This window comes from Oryctolagus cuniculus, chromosome 3, assembly GCF_964237555.1.
Source record: "Oryctolagus cuniculus chromosome 3, mOryCun1.1, whole genome shotgun sequence".
Taxonomy (NCBI): domain Eukaryota; kingdom Metazoa; phylum Chordata; class Mammalia; order Lagomorpha; family Leporidae; genus Oryctolagus; species Oryctolagus cuniculus.
In genome coordinates, this window is record NC_091434.1 from 62,920,845 (window position 1) to 62,940,481 (window position 19,637).

The following is a 19,637-nucleotide window of genomic DNA, read 5'->3' on the forward strand; positions in this document are numbered from 1 at the left end:
GCACTAGGTATTAGGTAACTAAGGCAGAGAAAGGTTAAACGACATAGTCAAGGCCACACAGGTAGACAAAGCCAGGATCTGAACCCAGGCAGCACCGACTCCAATCTGCCTAAAACCTCACCTAACTAGCCACTCACTGAAAATATCTAATTTTACATAAATATTTTGAACCTGTATTTAAACTTTTTAGAGAAGCCTGTTATACATAAGTAGTATTGTGTTCTGTAATATAAACAAATATGTCCATACTAACTACATTCATACTTTGGCTAAAGTACACATATATAATGTGCTCGTGCATATTTCATAATGTTAAACTTGCATTAAATATTACAATATTTTAAGTTGTCTTCTCCTTCTGAAAGCTTAAAGCTGTGAGAGTTTAACATGAGATCTTCCAAACAATCCTGAGAAAATTTATATTCCCATAAAGATTAAACAAATAATTTTTTAAAACCAGGAGTTTCCATAAAAATGTAACAAATTGGCCGGCGCCGCAGCTCACTAGGCTAATCCTCCGCCTAGCGGCGCCGGCACACCGAGTTCTAGTCCCGGTCGGGGCGCCGGATTCTGTCCCAGTTGCCCCTCTTCCAGGCCAGCTCTCTGCTGTGGCCAGGGAGTGCAGTGGAGGATGGCCCAAGTCCTTGGGCCCTGCACCCCATGAGAGACCAGGAGAAGTACCTGGCTCCTGCCTTCAGATCAGCGCGGTGCGCCGGCCGCGGCGGCCATTGGAGGGTGAACCAATGGCAAAGGAAGACCTTTCTCTCTGTCTCTCTCTCTCACTGTCCACTCTGCCTGTCAAAAAAAAAAAAAAAAAAAAAAAAAAAAAAAAGTAACAAATTTTACTAATGCTACTTAACAACAGGTATCACAGAGCACAACCACAATAATGTTATAATCTTGCTGAAAATCACAATTTAATGTATGATTTCAGGCCTTTAAAGCCTACACTTAGCCTTTCTCTTTCACCACCAGAAAATAATGTCTACAATTCCAAGGTCTACGTCATTCTTAGATGTGACTATGCTTAAAGATTTTAGGTTAATACATCTAAGTTTAGCGATGGAGAACTCTACTATTAAAATGCAAAGTGCACTTCTAATGAACAGAATTCTAAAATGCTATCAGCCACTGCTGCCAGGATTGATTTCTCAGCAGGTGGTTTTAAAGAAAAAACTTTTTCTGTCTCTCCCTGACCAAAAGTAAAAAACATTCAAGATTGTTCAAGAGTAAAATCCTATTAATTTCAACCAGGAAAGTAATTTGCCTAAACCAGACCTCCCCCCAGCCCCCACTTTAAGAGTACAAGCAAAACCTAATGTACACACCCAACAGGTTTATGTGCCCTGGCCTTGCCCTTGCCGTACCCTCTCCTGGGAAGGGAACTGCAACAAGATTTTCCCATCATTTAGGCTCTGCTCAAACGTCCTGTCCAGTCCACCCAAAGAAGTCCATGTATGGGCTGACCTGCATGCCCCAAAAAGGTAAGTCAAAGTCCTAACTCACTGTACCTCAGAATGCTATCCCATCTGGAAATGGGGTTGCTGCAGAAGTAACTTACTGCAATGAGCACACACTGAAGCAGGATGAGCCCTAAAACCCATCATGACTAATGCCCTGCTATGAAGAGACACATACAGACACACACACAGGGAAGACAGCCACCTAAAAAAGGAGGCGGAGATCAGAGTAACAACCCCACAAGCCAAGGAATGCCTGGGAGGCAAGGAGGAACCAGCTGGATTTTGGACTTCTGGCCTCCACAACTGAGCAACAGTACATTTCTGCTTTCTTAAGCATCCAATTTGTGATACTTTGTCATGGCAGCCCTAGCAACCAGAGAATTATAATGCTGATCATTTCAGAAAAACTACTGAGTAAAATGACTCTGTAATTTGTACTTGATTTTTCAAATCATTTATGGCACCACAGTGGTGGTGGTGGTGGGGTAGCATTAAATCAGTTATCACTGGGCAAATCTACAAAAAATGCAACTACATTGATTTCCTGGTTATTTGGATTCTAGGTAAATGAGAATTTAATACAATGATTAGTAATTAAACTTTTCTCTGCATTAAACTTAATAGTTCTTTAAGTAGCTTCATAAACTAGTGGGAAATATAATTATTCAAAGGCCTACTATTTGACCACCATTTATCAAATGAAGAAACAAGTTCCTAGGGATTACTGACCCAGGCTTATGCTTAGTAAGTGGATGGATTGGTCTTTTTTTTTTTTTTTTTTTTTTTTTTACTATTATTATGAGGCATTTTCTTCTATCAAGAAAAGAGGTTTCCTTCCCTCTTAGTTTTACTAACTGAAGTTGGAACAGCTTTGGGCAGGCTCTTGGGAGAGCTCCCCATGGCTGCATCATATCATGGCAAATAGCTAAAATTCAAGTAACACACAACATCTTGAGAAGAGACAGGAGGTACACACATCTATGTCTGTGTTGTCTCTGTCACTCTTCATACAAAGCCATCAACATTCAATGAGGCGGCACCACCCCAACGGCCTTATCTAAACCAAACCACTTTCCAGAGGTTCTAGAGGATTAAGCTTTTAAATAAAATCAACATATGGCTTTGGGATTTAGACTCCTTTATGAGTTCAAGGGGACAAACTATTCTAACTCCTGGCAACAGGGAAGCTGGGAGTGGAACTTGGGTATTCATGACACCTAGTCCAGGGCTCTCTGATTTAAAACAAGCAAAGAAACAAAAACAGTTAATGGCAGGGTATTTTTCACAGAAGGATATATGGAAAAGAGAAGCTGGATATGACGCAAAGAGAAAGAAGCAGTTTAGCACAACATCCTATTCATGCACATTTAATACATTCTAATGAATCTCTTACAGAAATGCAGTTATATGGTCATTCGTGTAAGATTAAACCTGCTCCTGAAATTCTATTAGGAAACAGCTATACTAGACACATTATTTAAAGATCAAATGCATCCTGAAATTGCAACAGCTCTGGAAAGTTACAGGAAAGCATTTCAGATTCGTCCCCATGTTCTCCCCAAAGCCAGGCCTTCCAAGGTCATTCCAATGGCTCCTCTTCAGTGGTGTGATCTCCCCAACCTTTCTGCATTCACTTCTTTTTTTTTATTTTTTATTTTTTATTTGACAGGTAGAGTTACAGACAGTGAGAGAGAGAGACAGAGAGAAAGGTCTTCCCTCTGGTGGTTCACTCCCCAAATGGCCGGAGCTATGCCGATCTGAAGCCAGGAGCCAGGTGCTTCTTCCTGGTCTCCCAAGCGGGTGCAGGGGCCCAAGCACTTGGTCCATTCTCCACTGCTACCCCAGGGTACAGCAGAGAACTGGACTGGAAGAGGAGCAACCATGACTAGAACCGGCGCCCATATGGGATGCGGCAGAGGATTAACCTAGTGCGCCATGGCACCAGCCCCCTGCATTCACTTCTGTCACCCTTTGCTCTTCAAGTCACCCTGCTTGGACACCTGATGCTTCCTGGCGCACTCTACTATAAGGCTGCGGCCTATTCCCAGAGTTTCCTGGTAAACTTGTTTGAAAATGAATATAACAAGAAATCACAATTTACAAAGAGAAAAATTGTGAAAAACATCTGCATGATTCATTTATTAGGATACATTTTATTTCATGTTGACTTCATGCCTTGAGATTTAAAAAAAGAGACTGATGTAACATTTTACCCCTGTATATTCTGTCATTTCTAATCTAAAGTTTCCAATTCTAACCGAAGGGCTATATCTATTAACTTTGAATATATAATAATGATGATAGTTAAACTATTCTTATTTCTTTTTAGGAAACTTATTTTCTGGCATGACAGCTCTGATCATTCCCAAGTTTTTCCATTTCTTTGGTATAATTCATAGTTATTCATATTATTATTGCTAAACTCCTATCAGCATATAATTACTCTTTCCACTCTGACTCACTAACCATTTAGTTGCTACCTCTCTCTTCTTACTATGCAATTACCTTAATATCCAGCATCCAGGATCTTTTTTCAGACTCCAGAAAGGAAAAGTCGAATGAAATAGTGATGTGTCATCAAAACAGCAGAAATATCATCAAAGGTTTTGGAAGTTACTATAAAAGCCTGCCAGGGAATGGATATTTCAAGGGATAAAGGGAATAATCTATTAAATAACAGAGAGATCAGTGATTTCCAGATCTGGCTTCCAGAACAGAAGACACCTTAAAAGAATGCAGATTCTTGGACACCACACCCAATCTCAGGGGTGGCAGACGGTCTCAAAGCTGTGACCTACAGGTTTTCTTCTCTGTGTTACCACTATAAGCCACATATGGTAGAGCTGGAGCAGCAGTTAATATCCCATTCGTCCATATCTGTACTCGCCTTGCCTCGGGCTTCTGCCATCACTGTCTTCAATACCGTTCTTCTTGAACCACATCCATGTCCTGGTCCTACTCAGGGCTCCTTAGATCTCTCCCACTGCCCCAGGGAAACCACGTAGTCAGGGCCACAGTGGCAAGAGCAGGACAACTACAGAGAGAAGTGCCCACTGTGCTCTAAAGGACTAAAGCTTTGTTGCCTTCCTCTGTGTACTCCAGCCTGTCAGCGTAGTGGTGAAGGTAACTCAAGGCAACAACCACATTCCTGTCTTAGGACAGAACGGGTCCCAAAGTTGTGAAGTAATTCCATGGGCTACAACTACTCAACACTCTTGATCAACACAAATGATCCTCAGGACATTTAGAAACTATTATCTTGAATAAACAATGTGTCCATGTGTTTAAAAATTCAAAAGATGGTAAAGGATGCAGAATAAGAAAATAGGGGTCCTTCCTATGCGCACCCTAAACCCCCAGCTTTGTTCCCCAAGGTAATCACTGGTCCTACCTTCCAGAGATAGTTTTAACGTTACAAGCATGAACACATGCATATGTTCATTTTTTTAAAAGATTTATTTTTTTATTTAAAAGGCAGAGTTACAGAGAGGCAGAGGCAAAGGCAGAGAGAGAGAAAGAGGTCTTCCATCTGCTGGTTCACTCCCCAGATGGCCACAATGGCCAGAACTGAGCCGATCTGAAGCCAGGAGCTTCTTTCAGGTCTCCCATGTGGGTGCAGGGGTCCAAGGACTTGGGCCGTCATCCATTACTTTCCCAGGCCACAGCAGAGAGCTGGATCAGAATTGGTGCAGCCGGGATTTGAACTGATGCCCATATGGCATGTTGGCACTGCAGGTGGCAGCTTTACCCACTATGCCACAGCACCGGCCCTTCATATATTCATAACACAAATGGCCATATACTACTCTGTACCTTGATTTGTTCCCTTATTATACCTGTGGCTCATATTGCCAACGTTCTATCCATAGATGCTAGCCATCCTGTACACATACCAACAATTTGAATTCACTGGAAAGACACGCCACCGTATGATATAACAAACATCATGAATCTTCCCATTCTAGTAGGATAAATAATTCTAAATAACACATCTATCATCATGGGCTGTGTATAACTTTGTAAGTGCCATTTGTAATTTCTCTTCTGTGAACTGTTCGCTTCCTTTGCCTCTTTTCTGTTAAGTTATTAGTCATTTTTCTTTTTCCAAGCTTTATTTACTTATTCGAAAAGCAGAGTTACACAGAGAGAAGGAGTGACAGATAAAGGGAGGAATCTTTCATCTGCCGGTTCACTCCCCACGTGACTACAACAGTCAGGGCTGGGCAAAGTCAGGAACTTGGAACTCCATGTGGATCTCCTACGTGGGTGGCAGGAGCCCAAGCACTTGGGCCATCCTTTGCTGCCTTCCCAGGAGCCCAAGTAGAAGCAGAGAAACGGGAACTCAAATTGGTGCTCAGAAAGCAGGCTGGCATGACAGGTGGCAGCTTAACCTGCTGCGCCACAACGCCGGCCCCTGGTCACTTCTCTTACTGAGACCTAGGAACTTTTTAGATGTTAAGGATGTTGTAAATTGTTTCTTCCCAGTGTGGTGAGGTTTATCTTCTGCCTATCACACATGCCATCCTTTCTTAAATGGATTTAATTTATCACTCTTTTATTGCATGCCTTCTGTATTCTTCAAGATGTTTAAAGGCTTTTTAAGGGATACAGACAGACATCTTCCCTAATATCTAAGCTCCATAAGCCTTCATATTCACACTTCCAATTTCCCCTGTTGGTACCTTCTGAAATGAGACTGACAGACTGGGCTACCATACCCATGTCCGCCTGCTCTCACTGCTGAGTTCTTGCGTGCTGCTACCTTATTCCTTGCTTTCTCCTGGAGTTTCATGAGACCACTGCCTTTGCCTGACCTACCTTGGAGATGACAGTCCCTTTACAGTTCTAGCTCCAGTTGGAAGTTTCCGGAGATCAAAAGGAATTTCATTAATGTCTTTTCATAATCAACATGCCATTCAAACTGTGCTTTTACTATTCTAGGAAAATTACACAACAAAAACTGTTCAGATTTGTTGCTTGATGGGATAAGAATATGCAAAACCTGCCTACAGATAAACAGAAAGCAAAAATGTTATTTCCAGAGATGGCATGTAACAGTTTTTTAAATTTTAATGTTCTTTTAGATATTTTATTCTTCAAGTTTGAATAGCTGCTAACACTATATTAGGCATAAAAAATATCAAGGTAACTTCTTCAAGTTCATGATAAAACTTAGGCACTAGTTTAAGACATGTGAAATAAAGCCACTGCTGGAAATTGAGGCCAGGTTTATTTTAGGTTTCAGTTTCAAGAAAATGATTCTAAAAATATGCTATAGCTCTCCCTTCCACTTCCACACTCTTCAAAAGGTAGATGGTGTGTCTCAAGAGTTCCATGAGCACTGCCTCGATAAGATGGAAGCTAAAAAAGTAAAAGTTAGTGTTCTATTCCTGACCCAATTCCCCCTGCACTTTGATGTTCTCTTACATTAATATTTAGAAAGAGAAAGAGAGAAATATCTAGCACAAGACAGTCTGAGTTTTTTCTCTCTTCTTTCCTGACTATTCAGTTAAATGACAAGGCTACAGGTGTTAAATAGAAAACACCAACATTTTATACATATACAAATATGTGTGTGATGACTGAAGACTAAAATATAAATGAAGATACCGCTATTGCTTGATTTCTTGGCACCACCAGCTGAAGTTAAACTCTGTGGCAGACTTGCTCCCAGTCACATCTGCCCAAAGACCTAGCCCCCTTGGACAAGTCTCTGGGCCTCAGTTTCCTCACTTGGGAACCAGGAAAGGTTGTCATAAAGGATTTTTAAAATCATTTTCAGCCTTAGCACCTTATGAATCACACGTAAATGTTATTTAAGCATCAGGACACCAAGCAAATATGAGTATGTGCAGTGCCTGGGTATTTTTTTGGTATATTTTATAAAGTGACATACAGATTTTCTTGAGCAGGAAAAGCTAATTCATCATGTCTAAATAGGAAATAATTTTTATGTATAAATTATGAATGCTTTGCACTAAATTGCATCACTGGTGAAACATATTTAAGATCTGCCAACATTTTATTTAGATGTTACTTATATAAGCTTATTTTTACTTGCTTAAGCTTATTTACCTATTTAAATTTACAGGATGGTGTTAAGTACTGCTTGGACCCTGCAGCCACATGGGAGACCAGGAGGAAGCACCTGGCTCCTGGCTTCGGATCGGTACAACGCGCTGACCATGGCGGCCATTTGCGGGGGGTGAACCAACAGAATGAAGACCTTTCTCTCTGTCTCTCTCTCTCACTGTCCACTCTGTCAAAAAAAAAAAAAAAAAAAAAAAGGAAAAACTTATTTTAGCTATAAGAGTTAAATAACTTACTTTATGCCCTGTCCAAGTCAATTATCCCTTAAATAGTCCTGGATACTAAGCTACTTTGATTTGGTCTCCTTTCCTGCTCTCTGTTTTGTCAACTGATTACAGATTTTCCTGGGACTTGGGCCTGTCAGAAAGGCCTCCCTAGCACTGGTTAGTTTTCAGTCTCAAGTATTCTACAGGCTAGCACTGAGGGTAAGGCCACTGCCTGCAGTGCCGGCATCTCATATGGGCGCCAGTTCGAGTCCCGGCTGCTCCACTTGCGATCCAGCTCTCTGTTATGGCCTGGGAAAGCAGTAGAAGATGGCCCAAGTCCTTGGGCCCCTGCACCCATGTGGGAGACCCAGAAGAAGCTCCTGGCTTTGAATAGGTACAGCTCTGGCTGTTGTGGCCAACTGGGGAGTGACCCAACAGATGGAAGACCCCCCACCCCCACCTTTCTCTCTCTGTGTAACTCTTTCAAATAAATAAGTAAATCTTAAAAAAGTAATCTACCAAACCACTGGCAGAAAGAATCATTTGACTTTTCTGCGCTCTATACCACCTTATTAATATAATTTATAATTTCAGGTATTCAATAGTTACACTATGATTGATATTAACATAAACACTTCACTCATACACAAAGTAAATGAACACAAACTCAACAAGAGAATGTATGCACCTAACCCTGAGACCATAATGACTCATTTCCCTGTAAGATCTCAACGAATAGCCGATCCTCTTTGACTGTTTTCTACTCTTCCCTTTAAAAATCAATGCAACATAAATCAAATTCCATTCCCAATAAATCTGAATTCATCATTCACAGCTATTCCTTCGATAACCTCTGTCTTGCTTCTATTTGATAATATTTAAGCTTCTTCATGACAATAGGCCTTACCAGGAACTTAAATCTTTCTCCTCTTATAAAAATTAGATAAAATAAAACTTCATTTAAACAACTGCTCTTGAGATGACTGTTTAACCTGGCGGTTAAGCCGCCTACATCCTACATTGGATCTTGCTTTCAATACCCAGTGCTGTCTCTTGACTCCAGCTTCCTGCTAATACAGACCCTGGGAGACAGCATTTATGGCTCAAGTAATTGAGCTCCTGTCACACACATGGGAGACCTGGATCGAAGTTTAGGCTCCCTGCATCAGACAGGCTCAGGCGCAGCCATTACGGGTGTCTGTTTGGGGGATGAATCAACTGACAGGAGTTTTTGCTCGCTCGCTCGCTCATTCCCTCTCCCTCCCTGACTGCCTCCTTCCATCTTCCTCAAATAAATAATAAATGATTTTTAAAAAGAATTGCTTTTTTGCAAGGACTGTATTTTTTTTTTCTACAGCGCTTTAAGTTCACAGAGGACTATACATAAATCTGGAAAAAATGTCAGGAAAAAAAAACCAAATACTTCATGCAAATTCTATAACCAAAACCATGTCCACGCCCCCTCCCACAAACACCTCTATTCAATAATGACTTGGTTCTGGTAGATTCTGTTTTAGGTAGCCCCTTCAGGGCAGATACGTTCATGACTCAGCATTTAATATGGTGTCTGTGTGTACAAAATGTCCAGCAAACACTGTCTGAAGAAGGGAAGCACTTGATGTCCCTATTGTCACCCTCACACGAGACCCGCGGACACAGTCACCCCTGTGCAAATGATCAGCCCGGGATCAGTAAGGGATGTGAAACTGACTCTAAGGTTCGTGAAAAGCCAGAACCATGCCAGAATGGCAGACTATCAATCTCTGAGCTATACATTGTATTATCCCTAGATTTAGTAAGGCCTAAAATTAATTTGAGTTCATCATTTTAACCACAGTCTCTAAGCCCAGGCTCTGGGTTTCAAGTTACTAAACACTTGTACGTATTCAGAGAACGTAAAGACTGTGTAGCCCAGGGTGGGGAATATAGATAACCAGCCCCCAAAACACAGAGGCTATAGGCTCCTCAACTTTCCCAGAACTTCTGACTGCATTGGTAAATAACAGGCTCTTCCCTGCCTTGTGATGTCAGTCCTTTCAAAATGTATTTATAATGTCACCGTCACCACATTTCCATTGATGGCTTCTGGAAATCCCAGCAAGATGTTCTCCAAATCGCTGCTCCAGGAAAGGCAACTGAGGACTGCCGTCTCTCGGAGAAAACCATCTAGCCACCACTGACTGTGGCAGCAGCTGATGGAACGTTGGTGCGAGAAGAAAGTTAGCATTGAAGGTTAGCAGTAATGAAAAGAAGTCAAGACATCAAAAGATGATCTAAAGAATGCAAAATTAGATGAATTTTTGAATAAATGAAAATTCTGAAAACCTATCGCAATACTTACAAAACAAAGAACCCGATGAAATGACATTGAATCAAAGGACACTATGTAATATTCCAGAACAGCCTCAGAAATAAAAGCCCTTATCCTTGTCCTCACCAAGAGCTTAAGCAACTCTTCATCATAACGAACAAAACTGAAAGGGCTATAACCCTTTCTCTCTCTCAAGGGGGTGCGTGTGAGAGACTATAAATGCATGTGAATCATTCACTGGGAAACACTACGCAGCACACATTATCCCTAAATGCACTGGTCTCTCAGTCATACCCTGTTCCTTGCACCCACGTGAGGTGGCTATTAATATCTTCCTTTTCAATGGGTGATCACTGAGGTCAGAGGTTCCCAGCCCCCTCCCTCACCCGCCCCGGAAATCATATATTACCAGCACACTGCCAAGTGGGATTTGATTCAGAGCCTTCTGAGTGACTCCTGGTACTCTCTCAATGACCTCATCGTCAATGGTAAGACATGCTCCCTGTACCTGCATCCAACTATTGTCTGTCTCATCTACACTAGTGAGTTGCAAAGACAAATAATTCACATACTATCCCACATTCACGCAGACACATCATTAGAGGGTCACATGTCTCAATGCAAGGGTCCAACCTGCTCACCATCTCAAAGTGCGAAGGTGAGCTTACATTCTCACTGCTCTACACGTGACCTGAGGACATGACAGTAAAAGCTCCCACCAGCTTCCCTATTTCTTCTCATGACAATCAAACACACTTGAGTCTTCCCTCTTCTTGCCTCGGATGGCAAACTTGGATTCTTAACCCAGTGTGTTTTTAAATCATTCTTTCTGATTCATTTTCTCCAAACTTAAGTCTCCTCTCAACCAGCAGCCTCCCAGCTGCAGGCCCTGCCTTGGATCTCTCTCCTACCCCAACCCATCCATTCCCCAGACTTCTTCATAAACACTGCCCGTGGTTCACTGCTGGAGGATTCCCATGCTCCCTCCCCTTCTGTTCATGCCATTTCCTCAGCGTGAGGGAACGTTTTCCTCGTCTTCCTCTTCCCTTGACCACTTTTTGCTCATGCTTCCGAAACAGCTCTCCCATGAACTCCGGACAACTCAAGCCTGGCCCCAGGGACACCTTCCTCATCCCTCAGTTGACATCTTGTGGGTCTCTTGGTACAGAAACCGGCTGTCTTGCAACTACTGTCCTTACTGTTTTTTTCCTTAGAACTTTAAAATGATCATCACTGGTCTATGTGTGATCCCTTTTCTTTTTAATACAACATTCACCTATGAGTCCACCATAAACTCAAGTACCAGATGACTAGATGTAACTTTCACCCTCATATTTGCCTCTCCCTGTGCCAGCCCCCTGGTCCTCCAGACACATACTGTCATCCTAAGTGTTATGTTTGCCATTCTCTTGCTTTAAAAAAAATGTGTTTCAACATATACATGCATCCAAAACAAACAAACAAAAAAAAGCACTTGTCTGTATTGGGTCATCTATGTTTGCTTGTTTCCCTAGCTTGAATAAATTAGTACAACCATTTTGGAACATAATTTCACAATGCCTAGCAAGTGGAACATTCAAACAACCCCACACATCAACAATTCTATTCCTTAGAATTTACTCAAGAGAAACATTTTTTTTAACTTTTATTTAATGAATATAAATTTCCAAAGTACGACTTATGGATTACAATGGCTTCCCCCCCATACTGTCCCTCCCACCCGCAACCTTCCCCTTTCCCACCCCCTCTCCCCTTCCATTCACATCAAGATTCATTTTCGATTCTTCAAGAGAAACATTTGCACACTTGCCCCAAGAAACATAAATGACCAGAATGATACTGTTGGCAATTTCTGATAAAATGAAAAGAACAAATGGCCCTGGCCAGAGAAGAGAGGCCTACTGCACTGTAAGAAAACACAATGGAATACTGCACAGCAGTAAAAGTCAGTGAACTCCAGCTACATACCATGCAGATGAATCCTGGTGTTATAATGTTGAGTGTGAAGAAAGAAAAAACTTCCCAGAAGTGAACAGACTCTTTCAAAGTTAAAACAAAATGTTAAGTATAACTTAGTCCCTGCAGTTAAAAAAAAAAAATCCCTCCTCTGAGAATTCATATACCTGATCTTTTCAAACTAGACTTCAAACTCTTGAAGTCAGGGTCATCTCTTTATTCTTATTTGCACCTCCCCCGGGGCCTAGACCAGTGTCTTTAACAGAGTGGGTTTTCAATTGAATGACTACTGAATGAAAGCAAGGCGCTTTAATAAAATTTAAATCTTCTCTCTGGTCCAACAGTTTTCAGGGTAAAGTCACATGAAACTTTTATTTACTTAGAGATTGTACCTAATGCTATATTCCTCATGGTCTTACAGACCTCCAATCACAAACACTTCAACTTGGAAGAACTCCCCCTTTCTTCTTGGAGTAAAGTTAACAAGCGTTAACAGCCAGTACCTAATCCTGTAAAAAACCCAAGAGCACACCCTCCTGAAGCCAGCAGGCAGCTGGGAAATCTTCCCAACTTGAACCTGAGGCATCCCTGAAGGGAGAGTCTGCTGAATGTATCACTGAGTTCTCAACAACTGAAAATATGGGCCCAAAACATGATTTTTAGACTTTCTAAGAGCACAGAATTTTTATTTGCAAATATTTTGTTTTTACCTTGGAAAACTCATTTTTAGAGGAAAATATCCAGCATTTTGCTGCAAAAGAATCCTGGAAGAGATCCTCCACCAATCAAAGCCTTCCTTATAACCGGATGAGGGCTGTGCATACTCTCTGGAGGTGATTAGAGCTGAGTTACACTGCAGCTTCCCTTCGACCTTGGGAACCCTGCTCCCGCTCAGAGTTACTGGGAGGTTTTCCCCTTCGTTTATTATTAGTCTTTGTATCTGCAATGCTGTAACATTCCGTAGGAATATCAACACTGAGTTTGCAGTACCCAAAACTAAAAATGCTTCCAAAAGCCAAAGGAAAACAACAAAAGCCTAAAAATAAGAGGAAAAGCAAAGTTAAAGATATTAAGGTGGGAAATTTCTTTATTTTACCTTTGAGGACCAAATTTGTTAATTAGTTCTGGATATGTAACTACCCAATAGCGTGCAATTTTTTAATTCAAGAAAAGATACTCAAAAAAGGTTATTTTGTTAGTTGGGGAAAAATCAGAACTGAACATAATACACGATTTGCTACTCCTAGCTCAATGATTTAAAAATGGAAATTCATATAAAGATAAAAGCTTTATAGGATTTTGCATCCCGAAGAAAGAATCCGGTAACCCAGTGGACTCACTTAGTTTCGTGTCATTTGCTTCATGTCCATTATGTAATGCTTTCCCCAGCTTTAGGTCTCCAGTCTAAGCAACCATTTGGGTCTATCACAGAATTACCACATCATCAGTATCTGGTCCTAACTTTCAAGACCAGCTTAGAAGGTGTCTGGAAAATGTGTCTATACACTGCACAGGCTTTTAAAAAAAAAAAAAAATCTGCTGCTGTCATTAGTTCTCCCTGTGGCTTCCTCCCCAGGTCTCCTATCCCTTCTCCCCCAGCATCCCCGGCGACACGATCTGCGGGCAGCTCCGGCTCTACGGAGGGGAAGCACGTCTCCACTGCATTGCAACCCCTGTTCCGATCTGCACCGTGGAAGGCGGACTCGGCCCGGCCGGGTGTGGACCGAGGCTGCGGGCAGCGCCGCAGGAGCGCCCACCAGGGCAGTCCGCAGTGCACGCGCACAATAAACCCCAATGCACAACTTCCCCGGCCGCTCCTCCCGGCCGCCCGGATTCCCTGAAAGGTGCGGCGTAGGCGTTCGCGCGCGCGGGCGCTGGCGCTCCCACCGCGAGGGTTCGGCTCTCCGCCGACAATTACATCAGTCCTCGTCCCTGCCCCAGCTCCACTCCCCAGCAAGCCCGGGGGGTGGGGGAAACGGGGCGCTGGGCGGCGCGGCGGATGCGGGTGCCAGTGCCAGGGTGGCCGGGATCCCCCGGCAGCGAGCTGAGGGCGGGCGGCGAGCGGAGACCGGGACGCAAACGCCCCTTTCCCGAACGCGGGGACCGGCTGACACTGCCTGGCCGGGGGCTTTCCGCCGAGAGAGCCAGCAGGGGCTGCGATACCTCGGGGGCCAAGGCCGCGGCCGCCCCACTGCACGTCCCTGGAGGGTCCTCGGCCCTCCGGACGCGGACAATGCCCGAGCCGCGGTGCGGGCACGGTTGTGTCCACCCCCAGAACCCGCTCTGCGCCCAGGACACCTACCGGGAGGGCGAGCAGTAGCGCCGCGGCTCCTGCGGCGGGCGGCGGGCGGCGGGAGACGGCGCGGGCTTGCCGCGGAACCGAGCGGAGGCACCGGCGCCGCTGCTCCGAGCCGCGGTCTCCGGCACCGACAGCGGCGGCGGCGCTGCGCCTCCAGTGGTCCGCGCGCCGCAGCCCCTCCTCTCCCACGGGCGGGGCGCGCTGGCGGGGCGGCGCTCCGGGCTCCCCGCCCCCGGCTCGCGCTCGCCCGCCGGGCCAGACAGCTCGGCGGGTGGCGAGTGCTCCCGGGGACACCGGTCAGCCGAGCGCCTCTCTCGGGTCGAGGGGCGAGCGGGGCTCTGGGTGCACAGCTCCCTCGCTGTGCAAGGTTCCCCCCACCCTCCACCTCCTCCCTGGGCTATCCCCAGGCCCGGACTCCGGAGAGCCCCCTCGTGTCTGGGGATCACCAGGCGTGGGGACCTGACTTGGCAGCTGCAGGCCTGAGCCGTAGAGGCGCCCCCGCCTACCGGGTCCTGCGGAGGCGGGCTCCGAAGGAGTGGCCGCGGGTGACGCCGGCGCTCGGTCCCGGGGAGAGCGGATTCCGAAGGCAGCGGCAGCCTGGCGGCCTGCCCTGGCGCTGCCTAGCCCTTGTCCCCGGGCGCCCTTCTGAGGCCGTGATTTGCTCAGCACTCACGACTTGCGTGTGCCTGCCCCCGGTCCCTGGCCGCCACCTGCAGCGAGAACTTCCCGGGCTCACAGACAGACACACTCGGCTTCTGGGAAAGAAGGAAGGGTTGCTTCGATCCCCGGGCAAAGCTGAGCCCCGCCAGCCTCAGCTCGCGACCGCCTGCCCGCGCCTGCAACCCTTGCGCACGTCAACCGGCCGTGGCCTGTGTGCCGAGAGCAGATTAACACGAAGGCATATTTGCTGGGAGGGCCGGGGGCAGTTGAAATATTTGCACGCACGTTTCTTCCGTAAGCAGGTGCCTGAGGAAATGCCAGCATTTCAAGACCCTCTTCAGGGTGGGAAATCCAGAGAATATGGAACTAGTGCAGAAAGGTGCCTGGGGTGCCTGGTGGGCTCTGGGGGTCTGGATGGGTTGAGGGAGGGGAGAAGTGTCTTCAATAAAGGGCGCCCACCGCGGCAGCTGAGATGGCATTCCCTTGTTCTTCGTGCTGATAAAATCCTTATTTGCTGTGAAATGGGGCCAATTATGTGCACTCTTTCCCATATGCAGTTTCTTCGTCTTATATTAAGTAATAGATGTTACATGCTGTGCCACGTGGCGATTTCACCCCAATTCCTTCCCTGTGAAGACAAGCTCTTAACTACGAGGGGTGGGGTGAGGGGAACTACCAAAGCCTACCTCTCATGTTTGAAGAATGCTTGCATGCTTTTCGCTGTATTCCACAGTATCTGTGTTTTATTCTTTTTAAAAATAGGTTGTAAATGTTGTGGAGGGGAAGGACCATCGCTGTCTCATTGATTAATAGCTACATGAGTTGTAATGGCACGACACCTGTGCGTCTGGGGAAATGGATGGGTTAAAGAGAGTTGGCTGCTCGGGGCTCAATCCAGGCAGTTTCTCCACTCTGTGCCTCACAATGTTTTGAAAACGCAGACTGGCGTAGATGTGTAAGAATGAATAACAGGCTTTGCACTGCTTTATTGAACTATGGCAGGGTTATTGCTCAGAAAAGTGCCGGAGAGCAAAGTATTGATGGAGTGTGTATTCTTGCTGAGGGTTTAATTCACAAGTCATGTGTTGGCTAAAAGAATCTCTGCTCCCCTGATCCATCTTTTCTATCTGTCTCAGAGAAATACTTGTTCATGGACTTCTCCAGCCAAGAGAGATGATGATGTTCTTAAAATGCAAGGCACTATTAATGTTAGAATCCCATCCCATGCAAATGACCTGAGCCTTACAGAAAATCAGTCTCTACCGACAACTCACACAATTCACACCTGATTTTCATTGTGATTCTTTAAGTGGGTATTTTCTTAGGAAGGATGAGGTGCTACTGTTTCATTGCAAGATGCAATCCCAAGGCATCAAGAGTGAGAAAAAAGTGAAATGAGATGGGGAAGGGTGATATTTACCAGCCTAGCATATGCTTCACCAATGCAAAAGATAACAATCAGTGGAGAGGCCATGTAAAGCACCTGTGAACGGGTTCTACAGAAAACTGTGTCCACGAATAGTTCATCAAAGGGAAGAGCAAAGAGAAAGCTTGCCTGCAAGCTATCTCCCATTGGTCAAAATTTATCTCAGTGGTAGGTAGTTCTCCCAGCTTCCAGGTTGAGTCACCTGACAAATTCCAGGCTCTGCAGCCCAGGCACCTTGGTTATGCTGCAAACTGCATTTCCTCCAACCCACTTTCCTCTGTGCTTACAGATCTGTGTTTGTTCATATGAACAAAACTTGGGAGGCGAAAGTGAAGCAGCAGCCATTCCATTCTGAAAGTCATCATTGGTTAGAAGTGGTGAGTGACAAATGCCATTTCCACCCAGTAAGACAGTTGCAAGAGGGTTCCTATCTGTTCACATGGTTCCCTCTTCTATGTTGTCCTCTGCTGAAGAACTGTGATCTCAGGCCAGCTAAACATTCTTCAGAGACTCACAGAGGCCGTGGTCACAAAGTGCCACCACCTGTGCAGAGTGCTTCTCTTCTGTGTGGTCCTTACTGCAGCTGGCTCTGCTTTGCCTCCAGATTTCCCTGCCAGCCAGGCTCCTTTGCCTGATCAAGTCTGGTCCCTGATCATTTAACTGCTTGTTTTTCAGACACTTCTCCACTTCCACCTCCAACAGCCATGAAGACCTATGCCTATAATAAATGCCTTATTCAACCCACTCACGGTAGTTTGGCTTCCTCGATAAAACCTTGTCTTCTAGAGTTCAAGCTTCTGATTGATCTGTTGCAGGAGGCTTGCATGGGGGTGCTCACCTGGGAGCAGTTGAGGCAGGAGTAATAGCTCAGAGACCTGGAGAAATGTGAAGCTAAGGGACCCTGAGGCAGTACTTGAGCTATGTCTTCCACAACCAGCAAAATACTCAACGTTTCGCTTTGTTTTTGTTCATTGAGTAGGTTAAGCTTAGGAAATATTTCTATTATTACTAAACTAACCTACTTTGGTGAATCACTCTGATTATCATCAAGATGAACAATAGCTTAATTTACCTTTGTTGAGACTTTGTTTTGGTTCTTTGAATGGAAAACAAGAAATCAATCCTCAGTTGGAAAATTCTGACCAGTACCTTCCCCAAGCTACAGAGCATTAAAGATGAACACGCCCGCTGTAATTTACCCTTTATAGTTGTTTTCATTAAGATGAATTATTTTAAAAATACTGAATTAACACAGTGAGAAAAGTCAGGAGCCATACCTTTGAACCAATGAGTTCACGCAGGACCAATGGTACAATATTCCTTAGTGCTTCTAAAGATAAGGGGTCTTGATATCCCTCACCTGCAGCCTGTTTGTCAGATTTGGTGTGAAGTTTGAAAGTGTGCATATATTTCTTTCCCAGTTGATATAATGCTTCTTAAAAAATCACATACATGAGTATTGCTGACACTTTCTTTATATGAATAGTGCCATCAAGAACTGGGTAAGCATCAGCAAACTCAGAAAGTGTAACCTCCAGGTCCTAAGCTCCATTGAGCCCTGTATGCTTCATCCCACGTTCTCATGATCTGCCCAGATGATCCAGCCCCGAGGAAACCTCAGTATACACTTCAGAGTGAACCTTTCACTCAGAGTGCTTATCAGAGTGCCTAAAAGAATAGCTGGGATTTTGTTGAGTTTATTGGAATAAGTTAACCTATTATGGAGTTAGCAGGAGTTAGGTGCTGGTTTCATTCATTTAATTTAGTAATACTTTGAGTGCCTGCTATGGGTTAGGTATTGTTCTGGGTTCTTTGATTGTTATGAGCAAACAAAATGAAGACTTCACCCTCCTGGAACTTATATTCTAGTAGGGGAGGCAGATAATAAACCATAAACCTAATAGATGGGTAAATTACACAGTCTATTAGGAACTCATAAATGAGCTAAATCAACCAACCAAAATTCTCAACACAGTATGTTCTATTCTCCCATCTTGACAACTACATCTGTGCAATGACCTGGATAGAATTCAAAATTTTCAAATTCCTTGTACTTCTGATCAGATGGCATAGCAGCTGAAGAGGATAGAGCCCTGGCTCCAGCTTCGTCCTAAGCCTCTTTACCCACTCCCGGCTGTGACCTAGCCAGAGATTCATACTGATTCCTGGAGAAAATCCAGCCCCCACATCTAAGCTCTGTCTTCAAACTCTCTACCTCCTCCTTCACACCAGTCTCATGTATCCAGTGATCCACATATTCAATCAATCTCTACCAAAATCCCAGTGGTGTTCTTTATATTAATAGAAAAAATAATCTTTAAACTCAGATGGAACCACAAAAACTCTAAATAGCCAAAGTAATCTTTAGCATGAACAATATGAAGGTACCCTATTGGCTGATTTTAAAATAGAGTACAAAGCTATAGTAATCAGGCAGTACACTACAGTGTAAAAACAGAGGTGCCTACCAACAAAACAGATAACCCAGGAGTAAATTTACACATCTAGGGGGCAAGAATCCAGGAATACACAATGGCAAGACAATAGTCTCTTCAATTAATGGTGCTGGGAAAACTAGGAATCCACATGCTTAGGAAACTGGACCATTATCTCACACAATATACAAAATTCAAATCATAATGGATTAAAGATTTAAATGTAAGACTATAAGAAACCATAACATTATTAAATGAAAATAGGCAAAACTTCTTAACACAGGTCTGAGCAATAATTTTTTGCTATGATACCAAAAGACAGCAAAAATAAAAATTTGCAAGTGGAATTTCAACATGTTAAAAATCGTTTGTATAGCAAAGGAAACAATCAACAAAGTGAAAACGAAATCTATGGACTGGGAGAAAATATTTGCAAATCAGATATTCTGATCAGGTGTTAACAACCAAAATATTCAAGGAACTCACACAACAATACCGAACACAAAACAAAATAGCCTAACTGAAAAATGGGCAAAAGACCCGAGTAGACATTTCTTGAAAGAAGACTTACAAATGGCCAACAAATATATGAAAAGTGTTCAACTTCACTAATGATGGAAGAAGAACAAATCTGAACCACAACAAATTATCACCTCATACATGTTAGAGTGGTTATTATACAAAAAAGACAAAAAGTATAACAAAGTGTTGCAAAAGATGTGGATAAAAGAGAACTGTTATACATTGTTGCTGGGAATGTCAGCTGGTACAGCCATCATAGAAAACAGGAT

General features: G+C 43.9%; 2 protein-coding genes across 24 annotated transcripts in view; one reads left to right on the forward strand and one right to left on the reverse strand.

Annotated features, from left to right (window-relative positions):
• OSBPL6 (oxysterol binding protein like 6) overlaps positions 1-14,464 on the reverse strand; it is a 218,780-nt gene extending 204,316 nt beyond the window's left edge. For 19 of the 23 annotated variants that reach the window (XM_070070616.1, XM_070070606.1, XM_070070612.1 and 16 more), the window contains exon 1: positions 14,329-14,462. The gene's annotated coding sequence lies outside the window, so the exon portion shown is untranslated. Of the gene's footprint in view, positions 1-14,328 lie in introns of all 23 variants that reach the window. The other 4 variants (XM_070070615.1, XM_070070605.1, XM_070070611.1 and 1 more) reach the window with 1 other exon arrangement.
• Positions 13,821-17,155, forward strand: LOC127491524 (collagen, type I, alpha 1a-like). Its single transcript, XM_070069876.1, has 3 exons — positions 13,821-15,364; positions 16,701-16,788; positions 17,087-17,155. The coding sequence occupies exons 1-3, from the start codon at positions 13,821-13,823 to the stop codon at positions 17,117-17,119; spliced, it is 1,665 nt and encodes a 554-aa protein (XP_069925977.1). The 3' UTR covers positions 17,120-17,155.
• Positions 17,156-19,637: the final 2,482 nt, after the last annotated feature.